This window comes from Anolis sagrei, chromosome 8 (assembly GCF_037176765.1).
Source record: "Anolis sagrei isolate rAnoSag1 chromosome 8, rAnoSag1.mat, whole genome shotgun sequence".
In the NCBI taxonomy this organism is placed as follows: Eukaryota; Metazoa; Chordata; class Lepidosauria; order Squamata; family Dactyloidae; genus Anolis; species Anolis sagrei.
In genome coordinates this window covers 28623336-28643016 of record NC_090028.1, presented here as the reverse complement: position 1 = coordinate 28643016, position 19681 = coordinate 28623336, and the positions used below count along the sequence as shown (strand labels likewise).

The following is a 19681-nucleotide window of genomic DNA, read 5'->3' as shown; positions in this document are numbered from 1 at the left end:
CTTCATTGAGGTCTAAAAGCATGCTATACTAAAGTCCAAACAACAACATGCATCCACCTCCACTGAATACAAAATGGAGTCCTGAGCCTGAAGCCCTTCCCACATCAAAGAGGGACAGTCAAACTGGCAAACCAAAATGTACATACAAAGAGACAGGACCTTCTCAGTGATTGCTTCCCTGCTATGGAACTCCCTTCATGGCAATATTAGATCAGCCCCCTTCCTCCTGTCCTGAGATGGTATTTAAGCAACTGATTTTAAATTGGATATAAGTTATTTTAATGTTTGAATATATTTATGGTTGAATGTTTGCCGTATATATGTTGTGCTCAGCCCTGAGTCCCCTGTGGGGTGAGAAGGGAGGAATATAAATGTTTCAAATAAATAAATAAATAAATAAATAAATAAATAATGAATGTATTGTTGTGTTTGGGCAATGAATGTTTTGAATCTGCCCTGAGTCCCTCTGGGGAGATAGGGCGGAATATAAAGTTTTAAAACTCCTCTTCTTTTTATTATTATTACTATATTGTTGTTGTTGTTATATTATTATTATTATTATTATTATTATTGCCTAGTCTGAGAGCTGGACGGGGACAGGTGGGGAAGGAGGTGAGCGCTGACGCCGCTCTGGCCAAGAGTCCCTTTTTTTGGGATGGATTTTGGCAGAAGAGAGAGACCTGGGAGGGACCCTAATTGACTCCAGCTGTTCCGGGGCCCTCTCCTTCCCTCCCTTAGTCTCTCCCTCCCTCTATCCCTCCCTCCTTCCCAGATGTCCTGCCAAGAGCCCCACCTCTTTGGGCCACAAAGGGCAGGAGAAGCCCAGGGAGGGGCGCAAATGCAGGCAGGGTTGCTGCAGTCCAAGGAGGACGCATTTGCCAAACTGGGGAGGCTGCAGAGTGAGCGACTCTCACTCAAATCTGCGGCAGGACCACAGAGGGGTCATGGCCACCCCACCCAGCCACAGAAGTCGAAGCATGTTCGGTGGATGACTGCCAGGAGCCTCCACGAACCTTCCCCCTCCTATACCCCTTAAACACATATGGCTTTTGCAGTGTAAAAGGGAATGGGGCAGGCTTCCATCATGAGGCCCACTAGAGTCAGAGGACCAAGAGGAGCCAAATCCCAGCTGAAAAATAACTTTAAGCCCACCTCAGAAACCACGAAGAAGGGGAGTCAAAGCAGGACGACTGGGTGCCTGTCCTGCAGTTATATATATATATGTATGTATGTATAAAAAGTCTTTTGAAGGTCATGGGATTTACATCCACTGATCTTGGCTTCCTAGAGGACTCCTACTTCAGGGCTGTGTAACACCAACTCAGTCGAGGCCAGAGAGAGCCTGGAATGTGGCATCAAGAGAGAGGCCTGGTGGGCCAAGCAGCGCAAACCGTGAGGAAGCAGGTGCCAGGGAAGCCTCTTGGATGCTTGGCTAGGCCTCCTTCTTGGCCAAAGGACTCCATGCAGGGAAACACCTCTGGACTGAGGTTTCATAAGAGACTCTCCTCTCCTTCCACAGGGAAGCATTTTGAGTGGGAGTGGAATTGTGCAGGAAACCACCAAGGATCCATCTCTCCACCAATCCCTCCCAACATGTACCTGATGCACCTGAAACGCAGATGAGGTGGAAAAGGCAGGCAAATAGGAACCTTAGTGGGTCCTTTTGAAGTGCTGTTTTCAAGGGCCTCACTGCTCACAGGCTCCCCCCACATACACTCTTCTGGTTCCCCCCAAATAGCCCCTGCCTTCCTGCTTACCTGGTGGCGATGAGGGGGTAACTGTGGCAGGGGGAGGCCCAGGCGTCCCTCGTCCAGGGCATGCTGTCGTAAAGCAGCAAGTCCTTCTCTGTCACGGCCAGGATGACTGGCCGCCACTGCTGCCGGCCCCCATCCAGTCGGGCCTGAGGAAGCCAAAAGGAAGGACACAAGGTTGGACTGCTGTCCTCGCAAGCAGACAAGGGTCTTGACAAGAAAAAGGAAAGGACAACTTGGAGGCACAGGGCAACGCTGCCTGAAAACACAGCTTTTTGGGGTGCTGGGGCGGAGGTGATTTGGTCTGGCTAAAGAGAGAGCCTTATCAGAAATATTAAAAATTAACTGAGTATTTTTGATTACGAAAGTGTGAGTGAAGCACTGAAAGAGTTAGTAGGCCAGAGCCTATCAGAGTCAGTGGGACAAAGCTAGTGTTGTCTTGAGAAATGTGAGGTAAACCTCTGTGTGAGAGAAGTCTCATGTGAAGAAGCCTCATGTTACAGGCCTCATGTGTAAAGCTGTGTGTAAAGATACTATGTGAACTCCTGTGTAATTTCGTTGAGAGGAGGTTCTGAGAGAGCAAAGCTGCTTATCTGCATAAGGAAGAAGCCCAGCGTGGAAGCAAAGAAGGAAGTAGAAAGCACTTTATTTGTGTTGTGGAAACCTTGCTCTTGTAAATAGTGCAACCATATTATTTTACTACAAAAAAAAAGTCTCCTGAGGAAGACAATACATTGGTCTGTGTGTTTTTGTTCTTTTTATCACTTGGGCTCCTGGTGCTGGGTTACGCCGCTGTTAATAAGTTACTCTGCTGTGCGTTTATAAGGAACTTCAGGAATGCTTGTTGAAGTCTTGTTGCTTTCCTTGGGATGAGAGCCTGGAAGACATAGGCTCTGCAGTCCCAAGGGTGTCCCAACACCACCCTGGACATGGAATGACCCTCAGATCACAATATGTTGCCTTGCCCTCTTAAATTTTGGGTCTTTTTGAAGTGCTTTACGCCCTCTTTCTTTGTGCGTGTTTTTAAAACAACGAATTAAAAAAAACGAAGTGACTTGTATAAGGGGCGAGACTTGAGGAGTTACTCACCTAAGAAGAACAATTAACACAAGGGGTGCATGGGTTTGTTTTAATACCAGGGTCCTGAATATCTCCCTGCCACGCTTTTTGGAATGCTCCAAAAACACACACCTGGGGCCCAGAGGGGTGGGAATCTGCCTCCTATTGTTCCCTCCTCTGTAGAAATCTGAAGCCCAAAAAATTGGGCCTCCTTCCTTTGTCCTTCCTTCCCCAGCTTCTATTGGGGAGGCCATTTGCCTGGCAGAAGGAGGTTGGATTGGATACCCTTGGAGCCTCTTCTAACTCTATGATTCAGTTTGGAGATACTTTGGGAGGGATCGTGCTGCCACAGAAATGTCATGGCTCACTGGACACATTTGTGCGAGAGCCAGGCGCACTTCCTGCACCCGGCAGCAGCAGGAAAAGGGTGCGGTGCCAGACTTGACCTGCTGTGGCATCGACTTGTCTAGGCAACCATCCACGGCAGATGCACACATTGGGATGAAAATTTAGGGCTGCAATGGTGAGGTGTGTGAGGACCAAAAGGAAGCTTGAAAGGGAAAGGAAGGAATGGGATCTAAAAGAGGAGTGAGAGAGCATGGGTATCAACAGTAATCCAGATCAATTGGTTCTCTGTCTAGCTCCCTTGCCCACCTCCCATGCAGTTCAGTCTGTGATGTGTAGACACACAGCAACATACCGCTTCCACCTTGGGTGGGCCACAGATGGCCTGCATGAGTACCCCAAAATCTGCCCAATTTAGTGGGATTAAAATTGGGATAATATTGTGCTCCAGGAAGTTCAAATTTCCTTTCTACCAAAGCAAACACCCCATTTTCGTTTTGTTGTCGTTTTCAGTAACATAGGAATTTATTTTGATCTAGGCACTGCATGGACTACATCTTTCATTATGCTAGTTACTAGAAATAGTCATAGTTTGGTTTTGGGTTATGCACTAGGGAAAAGGTAAAGGTTTCCTCTTGACATTAAGTCCAGTCGTGTCCAACTCGGGTTGGTGCTCATCTCCATTTCTAAGCTGAAGAGCCGGCGTTGTCAGTAGACACCTCCAAAGTCATGTGGCCGGCATGATTGCATGGAGCACCGTTATCTTCCCGCCGGAGCGGTACCTATTGATCTACTCACATTTGCATGATCTACTCACATTTGCTATGTTGGCAGAAACTGAGACTTACAGCAGGAGCTCACACCGCTCCCTGGATTAGAACCTGCAACCTTTCAGTTAGCAAGTTCAGCAGCTCAGCGGTTTAACCCACTGTGTCATCGGGGGCTCCTGGATTATGCACTAAATTATGCACTAGAAGAGGTATAATCGGACAATTTTTAAAATCACACAGAGGATGGCGATATCCTCTACTAAAGAGTGACCAATATTGTCAACAATATCTTCAAGACTTAACATCTGTAGACTTTAGAAAAGCATTTACAGCCCTGCGCTTCCAAACAATGCCTTCAGGCTGGCGGGAAGATATAGAGGGATCCCTCATGCCCAACAACTTTGTATTTGTGGGTCTGGGGAAGGAGAGAATACACTATCTGTTACATTACCCTTTGTATAATGTATCAGAGTTATCCTGACACAATGAACCTAGAAACAATCTTCTGGGAGTCCTTTCGGAAGAAAGGGCAGCATGGTATTTTGATGCTAAATTCATAAATACAGTAATTACTACATAACGTTACAGTGTACTGAACTGCTTTTTCTGCCTATTTGTTGCAAAACATGATGTTTTGGTGCTTAATTTGTAAAATCATAACTTAATTTGACATTTAATAGGCTTTTCCTTAATTCCTCCATATTATCCAACCTTTTTGCCTATCCAACGTTCTGCTGGCCCGTTTATGTCGGATAAGTGAGACTCTACTGTATATGTGCTACTTTTGGTCCACATCCATTCTCATTGTCATTTTCAGAAACATAGGGGTTTATTTTATACTTAGATGGCAGACCTTTTATTGTGTGGCCAGGCCAAGCGAAGGCCGCTTTTTAAGGTGTAAGGAAGTCCCAGTAAATTTGTTTTCTTGTTATTTTCAGGATTTCAGACGGCAGGCCTCCTGCCTTGGATCGTGTGGCCATGCCATGCCAAGGCTGATTCCTAAAAGAGGGCTAATATCCCAGTAAAGCTGTTTGCAGGCCTCTCACCTGTTCGGCCAGCCAGGCGATGTGCTTGACTTCCTTGCTGCTCCCAGGGCTGTTGCTGGCCGCCAGCATGGCATTGAGCTCTGCCAGGACCTGTGGCAGGAGGGCCGTCAGGTTGGCTTGAATGGCCGTGAACCAGGCCTGTGCTGTGGCCGGATCCTTGCACCGCATAATCAGGGTGTTGCGGCCGTCCGGGGAGTGCAGCTCGATCAGCCTGCGGAGCAAAATGGAGAGGATGCTGATCAGAAGAACTGTAGGAACACTCTGGATCTATAGCTTCAGTTTGTGAGACTCTGCCTGGCATTCTTTGCAATGCTCTTGGTGCCCAGGCCCATCCCACTATGCATGCCTGGCTTTGCCAACCGACATCGGAGGGCACCACGCATTTCCTCCTTCATTGGGCAGCAACCGGGGAAGACAAAATCCACATTGATGTGCTTCCCCTCTGGATGGTTGTGACTTTGAAAAGCCGCAATAAACAATGATCCACTGACAGTACTTGCCATGAGACAACTAACTGGGCAGCTGTTGTTTTTGGAACACAGCTCCTATCGTCCCTCACTGCTTATTACCAACGCTGTGGTTTTTTTGCTGCTGAAAGGGTAGGTAAAGGCTTTCATGCTTCTGCACAAACCAAAGGGGACATTTCTGTCAGAAATATTAAAAATTAACTAAGTATTTTTAATTACAAAATGTGAGTCAAGTGCTGAGAGGGTTAAACGGATGCAATGATTCAGCAGTTCAATATAAGCAGGTGTGCCTGTAGCTTAGTAGCCCTCAGTCTGAGGGAGCCCTCAGTCTGTGAGAGGTCTCTGTGGGAGAAAGGCCTCAGTATGTTAGCAGGCCTCAGGATGAGAAGGCCTCAGTGTGAGGTAGGCCTCAGTGTGTGTGAAGCAGCTTTGGTGAGAGAAATCCCAGGTTGAAGACCTTGTGTGTGAAGCTCCGGTGTAAAGGCTGCTGTGTGAAGCTCCTGTGTAAGTTCGGTGTGAGAGGAAGCTCAGTGAGAGCAAAGCTGTTTATCTGCATGAGAAAGAAGCCCAGCATGGAAGCAAAGAAGGAGATATAAAGAACTTTATTTGTGTTATGGGAACCTTGTTCTTGTAAATAGTGCAATCATATTTTTTTACTTCAATGAAAATCCTCCTAAGGAAGATATAACATTGGTCTGTGTGTTTTTGTTATTTTTATCACTTTGGGCTACTAGTGCTGGGTCACGCTGCTGCTAATCTGCTGTGCATTTATGAGGAGGGTCTTTTGTTAATAATCCCACTCATCCAACAATTTCTGATCAGAAAGGACTTGCAGCATAGCATTGAGGACTTGCAGAATTTCTGCAATAACTTAAGGCTGCGGTTATCCCCCAACTTCTTTCACTTCCTTTGCTGTCTCTCTTGGCCAAAGCGCTTCCAAGCCAAGTCACTGATCAAGCAAAACTTTCACCAGGATGATCCCTTGCATATTGAACACCTAGCCATACAAAGGCTGAGTCTCTTAGCGCTATCCTCCTCCTCATCCCCCCCCCTCCCCCCAGTGATCTCTTGTTGGGATTGATTGGATCAAGGCAAACCACACACACACACACACACACACACACACACACAGCAACACCAAGGTAAAGCCTTCCATGGGGATTATGCATCTGCTAATCCCCTGACACACGATGGAAGGGAGGCAGCGGTATCTTCCTGCTGCTCTTTGACCTGGGTTTGGGAACCTTTCCCTGAACAAGCCAGGCAAAGGCCAGAGGCCAATGCAAATATGCAAAATTCAGTGCTGGGTGTATAGTTGTTATTAACTATTATTATTGACTACCAGCCTTTCCTTGTGCACATATTCAGGGTCCGGCAGGTTTGTTTTAGAGTTCCAACATGATTCGGGTGACAGTGTGCAAAGAGCTGGAGAGACAATCTTGCAAAGGGGGGCCACCTCACCTGAAAGCCAGCCAGATCAACCCTTCACATTCACTGCCAGCATTATGGAGTGCCTGCCCACTAAACAACCACAAGGGAAACTGTGGTGATCGTGTCCCTCCAAAGCTGGAGCCACGTAGCTGAGATGACTTCTGAGAGCCATAAGGAGCCCCTGCTCCGACCACCAACCGGTGAAGTCCTGATGCTACCTGGCAAGAAAGGAAGCCTCCTCTTGGCATTTGAGCTTCTAAGCCGGCCTCTCAGATCACAGCAAGGTGAGCCTGAAGCACTCTCAGCAGGCAGCCAGGGTTTCAAGGAAGCAGTCTGTCAGGGCAGTGGCTCCTGTTTTGGTGTTAAATGTGGTCCAGGGCTATAAGCTGAGGCTGTTGCTCCAAGAATCTGAGCCCTGGGCCCCCTAAACATTCATGGGTTGCTTGATCTTTTCTTTCTGAAGGGCCTCAAGGCAGTTGCAAGAAAGCTGCAAAGGCAGCCCCAAGAGCAAAGGGATGCTGGCCACAAGCCCAAGAAGGCCCTAATGTTTCTTGGGAGGATTGACAACTTAAGGAGGGACTGAGCCAGGAGCCTGAAGCCCCCCCCCCCCCCCGCCTCTTCTCTTGTTCCTGTTTGAGTGAAACTCAACACCCGGGAAGGAACTGGGGATGATAAGCAGACACTTCCTCTCCATCTGTATGTGGCCTGGGCCCAAAGTTCATCGCCCTCCCAGGAAGGGAGCCAGGACAGGATTAAGTGTGCATCCTGGGCCATCCAAGGGAGCACAGACTGGCTCTCCAATAAGAAAAGGGGAAGGAGGTCAGGGCTGTTATGGAATGAAGGAAGGGCAGCACAGTCCTCAGAGTCTGTTTATTTCCCTTGCACCTGACCTGCAGAGCTAGCCAAGATGTCACTGCAGACATGGGAAGATTAGGAGCAGATTTTGGAAGGAAGGTTGTCCTTCCTCTCAACTTTACTCTCAAAGGAACAATCCGGCCTGCAGCCTGTCCCTATGGCAGACTTCTCTGGGGACTGAAAAGGCAACACAGGGACTGAAAAGGCAACACTTTCTCTACCCCTGTAGAAAAACAGAATCAACACCAAAAAAATACCCAGAAAGAACCTAGCAAGATTCAACCTGAAGGACCCCAACATGTCAACCCTCAGTTGATACCCCACCATCCTAGCTTTGCAAATCCACACAGGGATGTTCTTCATGGGAGAGGGGGGAAGGAATGGCTCAGACCAGCTGGGCAGAGCGCGATGCTAAGAAAAGTAGACTGCTCACCTGGGAAAGGCCTCATCTGGCCTGGCTGCTCACTGAAAATAGTGTCTGGTTCCCCCCAGTCCTGAGACCGTAGCTACTCCTCAGAGTAAGCAATATAACCCCCTGTGCTGCGGCTAGAGGATGCTTCATGTCAGAAAGATTAAAAATTAACTAAAAGTTAACTGAAAAACAAACTGGGTATTTTTAATTACAAAAATGTCAAGCACTGAAAGAGTGAGTAGGCTGAAGACTGTTAAAGTTAGTGGGCCAAAGCTAGCGTCGCCTGAGGAGAATGATTAGGCTGAACCTGTTAGTTTGCCCCAATGAGGGAACTCCTCAGTCAGTGTGAGGAGGCTTCTCTGTGAGGGAGGCCTCACCGTATGAGGAAGGCCTGGCATGAGAGAAGCCTCGTGTGTAAAGCTCCAGTATAAAGGCTGTTTACTGTTTTAATGTCAGTGCAATGTAGTCCACACTAGGCACACATATTCAGCAGTAGAGTAGCAAAACACAAGGGCAGATGTCTTCACTGTATCTGGTTGGGATCCCCAGGTTGTGCCAATCAACTTCCGTACAATATTGTTTCTAGCACCCACTTTTTGCTTGATATTCAAGCAGTGAATTACAAAAGTGTGAATCAAGCACTGAAAGAGTTAGTAGGCCGAAGCCTGTTAGAGTTAGTGGGTCAAAGCTAGTGTCGTCCAGAGGAGTGCGAGGTAAACCTCAGTGTGAGAGAAGCCTTGTGTGAGAAAGCTCCAGTGTGAAGGCTGCCGTGTGTAAAGCTACTGTGTATTTGTTTATTTGTGTCATGGAAACCTTTTTCTTGTAATTAGTGCAACCATATTATTTTACTAAAAAGAAAAGCCTCCCATGGAAGATATAACATTGATCTATGTGTTTTTGTTCTTTTTATCACTTTGGGCTACTGGTGCTGGGTCACTCTGCTGCTAATAAGTTACTTTCCTGTACATTTATGAGGAGGGTCTTTTGTTAATAAGCCCATTCGCCCAACACCTCGCTCCCTCCCCACCTTTGACTGACTGCTGCCCCCCGGCGCACCTGTTCTCCATGTCCGGCATGCTCAGGTTTCGCGTGGCATAGCACATCTTCAAGGGGATCACCTTGCGGTCCTTGGCAGGGCTGTGCTTTGGGGAGCCAGAGTCTTCACTGCCACTGAGGCTGGGCGACTGCGGAGGGGCTCCATCCCAGGGCAGGTCCGATACGATTGAGGGCTTCTTGATGTATGGGGTGGCCTCCCGCATGTACTTCACTGGGAGCAAGAGAAGAAACACAAGGGAAGGGGGGGGGGGTTAGCAGGCATTTTCACGTTGGGCTCCCTCAGTGCACCACAATGCCCATGTAGGAGAGATAGGAAGAGGGTGCTTGCCTCCTGCCTGTAACTGGCGCTTGGCCAACAGAGGAGTACATTTCCTCTGACTGTTTGGCCCACAAGTTTCTCTGCTGCCCAAAGGAAAGTATGGAATGTGTTTATTCAACAGGAAAAAGGTTTGCTGGTGGAACAAGATGAGTCACGGGAGAGCTTCTCCTCCAGCTGGCTCTGAGAAAGGCCTTTGGCTCAACCAAGCCCCAAGTTACCCCAAACCTCCCCACTGCAACCCTTAACAGTCCAAAGGAGGTGAGACAGGGAGATTAGAAACTAGAGTTAGAATCATAGAACCACTGAGTTGGAAAGACCTCGTGGGCCATCCAGTCCAACCCTCTGCCAAGAAGCAGGAAAATTACATTGAAAACACCACCCAGTCTCTGTTTAAAAGCCTCCAAAAGAGGGAGGCTTCACCACACTCTGAGGCAGAGAGTTCCACTGCTGAACAGCTCGCACAGTCAGGAAATCCTTCCTAATGTTCAAGTGGAATCTCCTTTCCCGTCATTTGAAGCCATGGTTCCACGTCCAAGTCTCCAGGGCAGCAGAAAACAAGCTTGACTTCCCCCCACATATTGATACATGGCCCTCATCATGTTTTGAAGCCACTCCTCATAAGGCTTGTTCTACAGACCTTTGATCATTTTAGTTGCCCTTTTCTGGACACATTCCACCTTGTCAACCTCTTCCTTCAACTGCAGTGCCCAGAATTAGACACAGTGTCATTCCAGGTGTGCTCTGGCCAAGGCAGAATAGAGGAGTAGCAGGACTTCCCTGGATCTAGACACTAGACTCGTATTGATGCAGGCCAAAATCCCATTGGCTTTTTTTTTTTTTTTGTGCTGCTACTTGACATTGTTGGCTCATGTTTTAACTTGTTGTCCATGAGGACTCCAAGATCTTTTTCACGCGTACCGCTGTCGAGCCAGTCGTCTCCCATTCTGTATCGTGGGCCAAAAGGAACGCTTTCCCAATATTTGGCATGAAAACATACCATGGCAGTTTTCAAAATGCTTCAAATAGAGTTAGAAGACTCTGCATTTATCATCCTCTCAGATGTTTTGAAGGGAGGATTTGGAAATGTTCCTTCTGGGATCAGTTTCCAGAATACTCTGAGACAGCCTGCCCATTGTGGGTGGCAGCAGAAGGGAAGAGCCTCTAACCCTACTGAAAAACTGGCTTGTTATGTTTGGATGGCAACTGCCCCCCCCCCCCAAAAAAAAACTGGAAGGAAAAAAGCAACATGAATCCAAAACTAGACTTTTAGAAGATGTACATATCCTTCTTCAAGAATCTGAGAGAGGCACTGTTTCAGCATCAAACATGCATGGGATGACCCTGCCTGTTGCACTCCAGGTGCAGAGGAAGTCCTCTGACTTAAAACACAACATACGAAGTGTGAAGAATCAAATCTTCTTTTATTAAAGCTTTGTAAATAGCCAGAAGAAATAAATGCTTGTAAGAAAAGCAGAAGGTTCCAAAAAGTATTAGTCCATAAACCGTAGTAACTCAAAGCAAGGTCCACACAAGAGATATAGGCAATCCAAGGCTGCATTAATCCAGACAGGACGCAAAGACAATCAAGCAGGATGCAAAGACAATTCATAAGGCTAAAAAACTCCACAGAAACAAGATTCCTTGAACAAGACTTCCATGGCACAAGAACTTGGTTTCCAAACGATGCCTGATCTGACAGGATTTTCTACAGGCAAACCTTAAATCCCTAAAACTGGTTTCATTTTTCCCTGGTCTTTGACTTTAATTGACGGATTCTTTCGGATCTACGTAAACATTGGGCCTCTTGTCGATTCTGGCTAATCTCCAGCTGCCGACTCTGCTTATCTGACTCCTCATTAACTTTAGCAGGTGCCAGACTGTTTTCCAAACTAGAATCTGGAGAGCTCACAGATGGAGGGAGTAAACCTTTCTCCCAAGGCCTGACAGAAACATTCTCATGAGAATCTGCCCTTTGCACCGAAACCTCTCTGTCAGTGTCTGCATGAAACTCTTTGACCAAAATGTCTCCATCTTGTACCTCAGAGTCAGTCCCAGCATCCCCCACATCAGAAGCAACAGGGGACTGATTTCCCTCCTCATTACCCGCATCAGACACAGAAACATCAGGAGACTGAAACACATTCACAGGTTCAAGCACAGGCTGGGTCCCAACACTTCCAGCCAAATGAGCCTCAAAAGCCAGACTCTGCACCTACTATATCACATTTGCACATGATGGTTTCCCAAGGAATAAAAAGACCCGCCAGCAATGTTTCAGGCAAGAAGGGCAGGCAAGTCTACTGGCCAAAGAGAGAATGACGTGACCCCAAGGAAGAACCGATACATGAAATGGATGTAGAGCTCATGATGTAACTTAAATAGAAAAAGTTGAATAGAAAGTAATTTCTCAGATAAAACAGGCCAAGTTCAGGAATTCTGAATTATCTCCTGGCACAGGTGGCAACTCCAAAAAATCAACACTTCAATGCTTCTGGAAACACAGCACACCTAGAGTCCTTTCCTGGGTCTGCCAGCTTGGTAGGACATCTGGTGCAACCTCCTTTGTTGTCTTAGCCTGCAAGTCCACCCAAACTGGGCAGACTGGTTGCAGGAGGCAAGCCAGAGGCCTCCCTGGGAGCCAAGGAAGAGAAGACCCCCCCCCCCCCCCCCGGCCCTGGAAGGTGCGCTGCTTGGCTCAAGGGGAGGAAGAAAGCTGTCCATCGAAAGCGCTGGCTTTGGGCTCTCAGGGGAGGATTACAGCAAACAGGCTTCGCGCTGCTAATCCCTGCTTGCAGAGGTGCCCTTTCCACCCTGAGAACAGGCTCAGAGGTCTGCCGGGCCTGGAAAGAAGAGGGAAAGGGCCACAACTCACAGCTCTCGCCCAGCCCCCTCCCAAAGCACACCAGCCTCAAACTGGGGCCAAGGCACCTGGGCAACTGCTACAGCTTTGAGGCCACTTTCCCAGGACCAGCACACTTCTGTCAAGTGAGAGTGAGCAACACAATGTGCTGAAGCAGTCACTTTCAGGAGGAAAGCCTCCCCTTCCCCAACGGAAAATCCAAGCCAAGTTCAGCAAGGCCGTGAGTCATCTGCTGCGAAGGAAACACGGAAAGGCTGAGCTGACATGGGCCTCGCTCAAGCGATTCACTCACTTGCCAAAAGTGTTCCCTGAAGGGAGGGGGGGCAGAGTCCCAATAAGAGACACAATCCTATGTCTGCTTACACCCAGTTCAAGCCAGGCTCCAGAATGGAAGTTGGGGGCAGATCCAGCACTGCTTTCCAGCCCCCCAAATCCCACTCTGGAGCATCTGCGGAGCCTGGCTTGAATTGTGTGTAGGATTTCCTGGCTGAGAGAGGGAGGGGGAACAAACAGGCCAGAGAAAGGACAGCACAAACCATGGGTTGGAAAGTCAATTCTTTGCATGACATTTAGTGGGTCATAAGCCAGTATGTACCTTTTCCCAAACACACTATTTCTACTTGCTAACAGAAAGAAGAAAACCTGTCTCCATTATCTATAAACTGTCTAGGCAAGAGAAAGTGTACTGGGTTGCTGTGAGTTTCTGGGCTGTAGAGCCATGTTCCAGAAGCATTCTCCCATGACATTTCGCCTGCATCTGTGGCAGAGGTTGTGAGATCTGTTGGAAACTAGGAAAAATGGGGTTTATACATCAGTGGAATGTCCAGGGTGAGAGAAATAATTCTTGTCTGTTTGAGGTAAGTATGAATGTTGCAATTGGCCACCTAGCTTAGCATTTAATGGCCTAGCAGTTTCAAGGTCTGGCTTCTTACTCCAACTGAGAATGCCTGCCATAGACACAGGTGAAACAGCAGGAGAGAATGCTTCTGGAACATGGCCATATAGCCCAGAAAACTCACAACAACCCAGTGATTCTGACTATGAAAGCCTTCAAGAACACAATAATAATATTCGACAATAGAAAGTGTACTATTAGTAAAGAAAAGTGCTCTGAGATCTGCTGAGCTATGTCTTGTCCCCCTGAATGCTACAGGCACACACTCTGGCCAACCAAGGCCACATCCTGCCCCCCCTCCATCCATAAACAACATTTTCTGTTCACCTACAAAATGAGCCTGCAACAGGAAATGCCATCTCCCTTTTTCCTATGCAAATGTAAGGTGATCCCTGGGAAAGGATGAGCTCAAACACTTGGCATAGCCGGTATCAGCTTTCAGCCCAAATAGGTTTATGTTTCAGTGCCCAGAAATCCCCTGATGAAGGGAAGGAGGGAGGCGCGTCACCTCAGCCCCTCTGTTTGGCATATCTTGGGGCTATCCCAAATTCTTACCATATGAGTGGCTGGATCCCAAGACATACCGGAAGGCAGCAGTGGATTAAAACACGGGCCGCTCTTCATGGGAAGGACATATTCAGCCGTCTCCTATAAAATGAGGCTCTTTGTCATCTCACCTGGCGCGACCCAGGATCAGTGTCATTTCTCTACAAGAAAGAGTGGGGGGTCTTCAAACAGGCAGTGCCCTGGATTGAACCCAGAACCTTCGAGGTACAGGCTTTGCAAGTGTTAAGGACCCTCTATGTCTGTACCAGTAATAACAAAAATCTGACTATGCTAATAAGCATCCTTTTAAGTCCCTGGAGAAGATACCAAGCAATTTCTCCTTTTCCACTGCTACTCTCCTGGATCTGTGTCATCCAAGAGGCAGATGGTGTAGGACAAGTGGGCTTATTAATAAAGGACCCTCCCCATAAATGTACAGCAGAGTAACATTAGCAGCAGCATGACCCAGCACCAGTAGCCCAAAGTGATAAAAGAACAGAAACACACAGACCAATGTTATTTCTTCCATAGGAGGCTTGTCCTTGTAGTAAAATAGTACGGTTACTCTATTTACAACAAGGTTCCCATAACATAAAAAAACCGAATTACACACAGCAGCCTCCACACTGGAACTTTCTCACACTGGAGCTTTCTCACACAACGCTTCTCTCAGACAGAGGTTTGTTTCACACTCCTCAGAACAACACCAGCTTTGGACCATTGACTCTAACAGGCTTCGGCCTACTCACTCTCCTCAGGACAACGCTAGCTTTGGTCCACTGACTAACAGGCCTTAGCCTACTCACTCTCCTCAGGACAACGCTAGCTTTGGTCCACTGACTAACAGGCCTTGGCCTACTCCCTCTCCTCAGGACAACGCTAGCTTTGGTCCACTGACTAACAGGCCTTGGCCTACTCACTCTCCTCAGGACAACGCTAGCTTTGGTCCACTGACTAACAGGCCTTGGCCTACTCACTCTCCTCAGGACGACACTAACTTTGGTCCACTGACTCTAACAGGCTTCGGTCTCCTCACTCTCCTCAGGACAACACTAGCTTTGGGTCATAACTCTAACAGGCCTCGGCCTACTCACTCTCCTCAGGACAACGCTAGCTTTGGTCCACTGACTAACAGGCCTCGGCCTACTCACTCTCCTCAGGACGACACTAGCTTTAGCCAACTGACTCTAGCAAGCTTTGGCCTACTCACTCTCCTCAGGATGACACTGGCTTTGGCCCACTGATTCTAATAGGCTTCGGCCTACTCACTCTCCTCAGGACGACACTAGCTTTGGTCCATTGACTAACAGGCTTCGGCCTACTCACTCTCCTCAGGACAACACTGGCTTTGGCCCACTGACTCTAGCAGGCTTCGACCTACTCACTCTTTCAGTGCTTGGCTTACACTTCTGTAAAAAAAAAAAATACCCAGTTAATTATTAATATTTCTGACAGATGGATGATTCACCATAACCCTCCATCCATACAAGCGCATAGCCACATCCCAAGAAAAGCTTGGCTCTAGCAGGGCGTGGGGCAGCCCACAACCCACAGGGCTCTGCTTGTGGGCGCATCTGGCCGGAAACCTTAAGCCAAAGAAACTTGTGAGAGCAATAGCAAACTGTCTCCACCTGCTTGCCTCTGCTGCAGTCAAACAGCCATAGATGAGCAAAGTCTAAGAAAAGGTGAGGGAACTTATTTCTGTGGAGGGACGCCCAGCAACTGCAGGGAATGCGGCCTGAAAAGCAAACATTGGCTGGCAACGGACAACAGCAGCATAACTGTTTGTTTCCTATCGAGGGCCATCGCAAACAACTCGTCCCAAGAGCCTGTTCATGCTGCTCATGAAAGGCTCATGGAAGAGGAGCTAAATGTGCCACGCGCTTCCCGGCCCCGTGGGCCACAATGGGCAATCTGTGTCGCTCAGGGGAAGCAGGCCAAGGCCACATTCGGAGTCTCTGAGGCAGAATCATCGCCTTTGTTTCCAGGCAAAGGGCTCTGCAGAGAGGGCAGGCTTTCCCAGTGTCTTTGCAACAAGGAGGAACAGCTCTGGGCCCAGCTGGTACTTTCTCTCTCCCCCCTCCCCACTCGCATCCTAACAATGTACTGTTTATTTTTATATGAAGGCTGATTTGCATACTTTTAGACTGAACAATAACAGAAATTCTTAGGGCAAAGTACAGGTATGCATACACCAAGGTTTTTAATTTTTCTGCTCCTTATCAGAGAGGAGAGATTTTAACTTACTCCTCTGCTCCTCCTCTTCCTTGCAACTTCCCAAATCCCCGTCCAGCACGGCCAGCTGGGGGTTCTGGGAATTGCAGTTTCAAAAAGTAACTTTTCCAAACTCTTCTCTGGAGTCTGGAGGTCTGGAGAACAAGCCCTATGAGGAGCGGCTAAAGGAGCTGGGCATGTTTAGCCTGAAGAAGAGAAGGCTGAGAGGAGATATGATAGCCATGTATAAATATGTGAGAGGAAGCCACAGGGAGGAGGGAGCAAGCTTGTTTTCTGCTTCCCTGGAGACTAGGACACGGAACAATGGCTTCAAACTACAAGAGAGGAGATTCCATCTGAACACGAGGAAGAACTTCCTGACTGTGAGAGCCGTTCAGCAGTGGAACTCTCTGCCCCGGAGTGTGGTGGAGGCTCCTTCTTTGGAAGCTTTTAAACAGAGGCTGGATGGCCATCTGTCAGGGGTGATTTGAATGCAATATTCCTGCTTCTTGGCAGGGGGTTGGACTGGATGGCCCATGAGGTCTCTTCCAACTCTTTGATTCTATGATTCTATGATTCTCGCCTCTGCCTTCTCTACAGAAAAACATTATGGGAAATATACCCAATTTTTGTTCCAACGAGACACATCAGAGCCTGGATATCATGGCAACCTTTTTTTTTTGCGCCAGGAATGACTTCAGAAACTGCAAGTTGCTTCTGGAGTGAGATAATTGGCTGTCTGCAGGGATGTTGCTCAGGGGACACCGGGATATTTGATGTTTTACCATCCTGTGGGAGGTTTCTCTCATGTCCCATGCTGGGAGCTGGAGCTGACAGAGTGAGCTCAACCCGCTCTCCCTGGATTCAAACCGCTGACCTGTGGGTCAGTAATCCTGCCGGCACAAGGGTTTAACCCACTGTGCCACTGGGGGCTCGTATCATGGCAACTGATGGAAGAAAAGAGCAGGAAAAAGACTCAGATCAGTTGCTTTTATGGACTAATAAAGGCCTGGTCAGCACTGCCCTCCTACCACGTGCCTATTCTGAGGCTGGGTCAAGTTCATGTGCCTGCCCATCACCACCAGCCTCTCATTGAGGAAAAATGCTGCAAAAAGAGTGCCAAAAACCCACCTATTTTTTCTACTTGGTCTGTTCCACATCAAACGGCATCCACATTTGTCAGTGCATAATATAATATTGGAGTGCCCAGTGGCGCAGTGAGTTAAACAGCTGAGCAGCTGAACTTGCTGATTGAAAGGTCGCAGGTTTGAATCCAGGGAGAGGTATGAGCTCCTGATGTTAGCTCTATCTTATGCCAATCTAGCAGTTCAAAAATATGCAAATGTGGGTAGATCAATAGGTACTGCTCCAGTGGGAAGATGACAGCATGCCGGCCACATGACCTAGGAGGTGTCTACAGACAACGCTGGCTCTTTGGCTTAGAAATGGAGACGAACACCAACCACCTAGAGTCAGACACGACTGGACTCAATGCCAGGGGAAATCCTTTACCTTTACTATTATGTCCCAGGCATAAACCCCAAAACCTAGTCTCAAAAGAATAACACAGGTGGCACTGAACCCCCCTTCCAAAGCTAGAGTATTTGGGAGACGCTGCTCCATGGCAAGCCAAGAAAAGGGAAGGCCCTCTGTGGCTGTCGTCCTCCTGTCCAATCCCTCCCCTGCAAACCTGATCTGGCAGAAAGGCCAGGCAGAGGTCAGATTGTCCACTTGGCAGACAACAGCAGGGGCCACTGGCAAAGGAGGGGGATACCGAAGGGAGGGAGCTGCCAAACGCTGTCTGCCAGAATGGCTTGGCAACCAGGGGAAGCACCAGACCCATGACCAAACATCCCTCACTGGGAGGAAGGAGCGGCACGTGTCCGTGCACAGGTTTGCTGTCCTTCCTGCCGAATGCGTGTGAACACAGGGAGAGACGCCCCTTTCTTATGTGAATGGCACAAACCTGGCAGAAAGCAGCCCTTCCCTACTTGGCTTGTTGTGCTGGAAGAGGAGTCCCACAGCTGGCTGCCAGATGTGCCCCCCCCCCCCCAAGAGAACTGGACCAAACTTCATTCTCCAACAAGGTCACAAAACTCAATATTTTGTCATCGTTATTCCAGGTCAAAGCAAAGGCTCCTGGGCTCAAAGCAAAAAAGGAATGAAAATGGCCTTCCTTCGAGGCTGAGAGAGGGGGATGTGCCCAAAGTGAGTGATGGGTTTACATGGTCGAGTGGGGAGCTTTGGAGATGGAGTCCAGCATTCAAACTGGTGCACCGTCCTCACAGCCTCTAAGCTTCAAAATCCTAAACCTAACCAGTGCCCAATTGAGATCTTGGTTCCTTCTGAATATGAGGAAAATTATGACTTCAGCAGGTTCCAGGTGACCCCAAAATAAAAGGCAGGAAAAGGGAGCCAAGGAAGCCCCAAGGACAGCTGGGAAAAGCAGTTGCCCCCACGATTTCTCAGGAAAAACAGACAAGCCAAGCTTTGGCTCAGCAGAAGCCAAGGCAGCTGTTTTAGTCCAGCAGCAGAGAGGCCAAGAGAGGGGCAAAGATACTCTTTCTCGTGTTTTTTAGCATCTCCGTCCCAGAACCCGCCCCAAAAGCAGAGCTGGCTCACATCAGCTTTGCAATTCCTGGCAAAACCCAACCTCAGGGCCACTCCTGTTGCGGCTGCCATGATTCCCATCCAAAACCTCTGCTGTCACACCAGTGCCTGCGTTTTCCTGCCTCCCTGGCTTTTTCTCTTGGGAAAGAATCATCAACAGGAAGTTCCTTCATGTATTAAAACTCTTATTAGGATTTTCAGGCAAGCTGTATGCCTTCTGAGAAGATGCTAAAATACAACAACCAAAGAACTCTCTCTGCTTAGAGCAGTGGTCCTCAACCTGGTGGTTGGAATCCCTGGGAAACACAGGGATTCCCATCAGAAAACACAATATTTTCTGTTGGTTATGGGGATTCTGTGTTGGAAGTTTTGCCCAATTCTCTTGTTGGTGGGGTTCAGACTGCTCTTTGGTTGGAGGTGAACTATAAATCCCAGCAACTCCCAAATGTCAAAGTAAATTTTTCCCCAAACTCCACCAGTGTTCACATTTGGGCATATTGAGTATTCATGCCAAGTTCAGTCCAGAGCCATCATTGTTTGGTCCATAGTGCTCTTTGGAAGTAGGTGAACTACAACTCCAAAACTCAATGTCAAAGCCCACCAAACCCTTCCAACATTTTCTGTTGGTCGTAAGAGTTTGTTTCAATGTCATCATTGGTTTCAATTTCATCACTGGTGAAGTTCAGAATGCTCTTTGATTGTAGGTCAACTATAAATCCCAGTAACTACAACTCCCAAATGACAAAATCAATCCACCCCAACCCCACCAGTATTCAAATTTGGGCATAATCGGGTATTTGTGCCAAATTTGGTCCAGTGAATGAAAACACATCCTGGCTATCAGGTATTTACAATATTTATTTTTTTATTTAATCAATTATTTAATTAAATATTTACAATATGATTCATAACAATAGCAAAATTAGTTATGAAGTAGCAACAAAATTATTTTATGGTTGGGGGTCATCACAACATAAGGAACTGTATTAAGGGGTCGCAGCATTAGGAAGGTTGAGAACCACTGGCTTAGAGAGAGAAGAGCCAT

At 47.9% G+C, this 19681-nt stretch overlaps 1 protein-coding gene across 1 annotated transcript in view; it reads right to left on the bottom strand.

The window, feature by feature from the left end:
• The window catches only part of SNTB2 (syntrophin beta 2), a 37763-nt gene that overhangs the window by 7174 nt on the left and 10908 nt on the right, over positions 1-19681 (bottom strand). Inside the window, exons 2-4 of the mRNA XM_060788058.2 lie at positions 9193-9403; positions 4972-5182; positions 1758-1900 (exon numbers count right to left, since the gene is read on the bottom strand). Of these exons, the coding sequence (XP_060644041.2) occupies positions 1758-1900; positions 4972-5182; positions 9193-9403 (565 nt within the window). The remainder of the gene's footprint in view (positions 1-1757; positions 1901-4971; positions 5183-9192; positions 9404-19681) is intronic.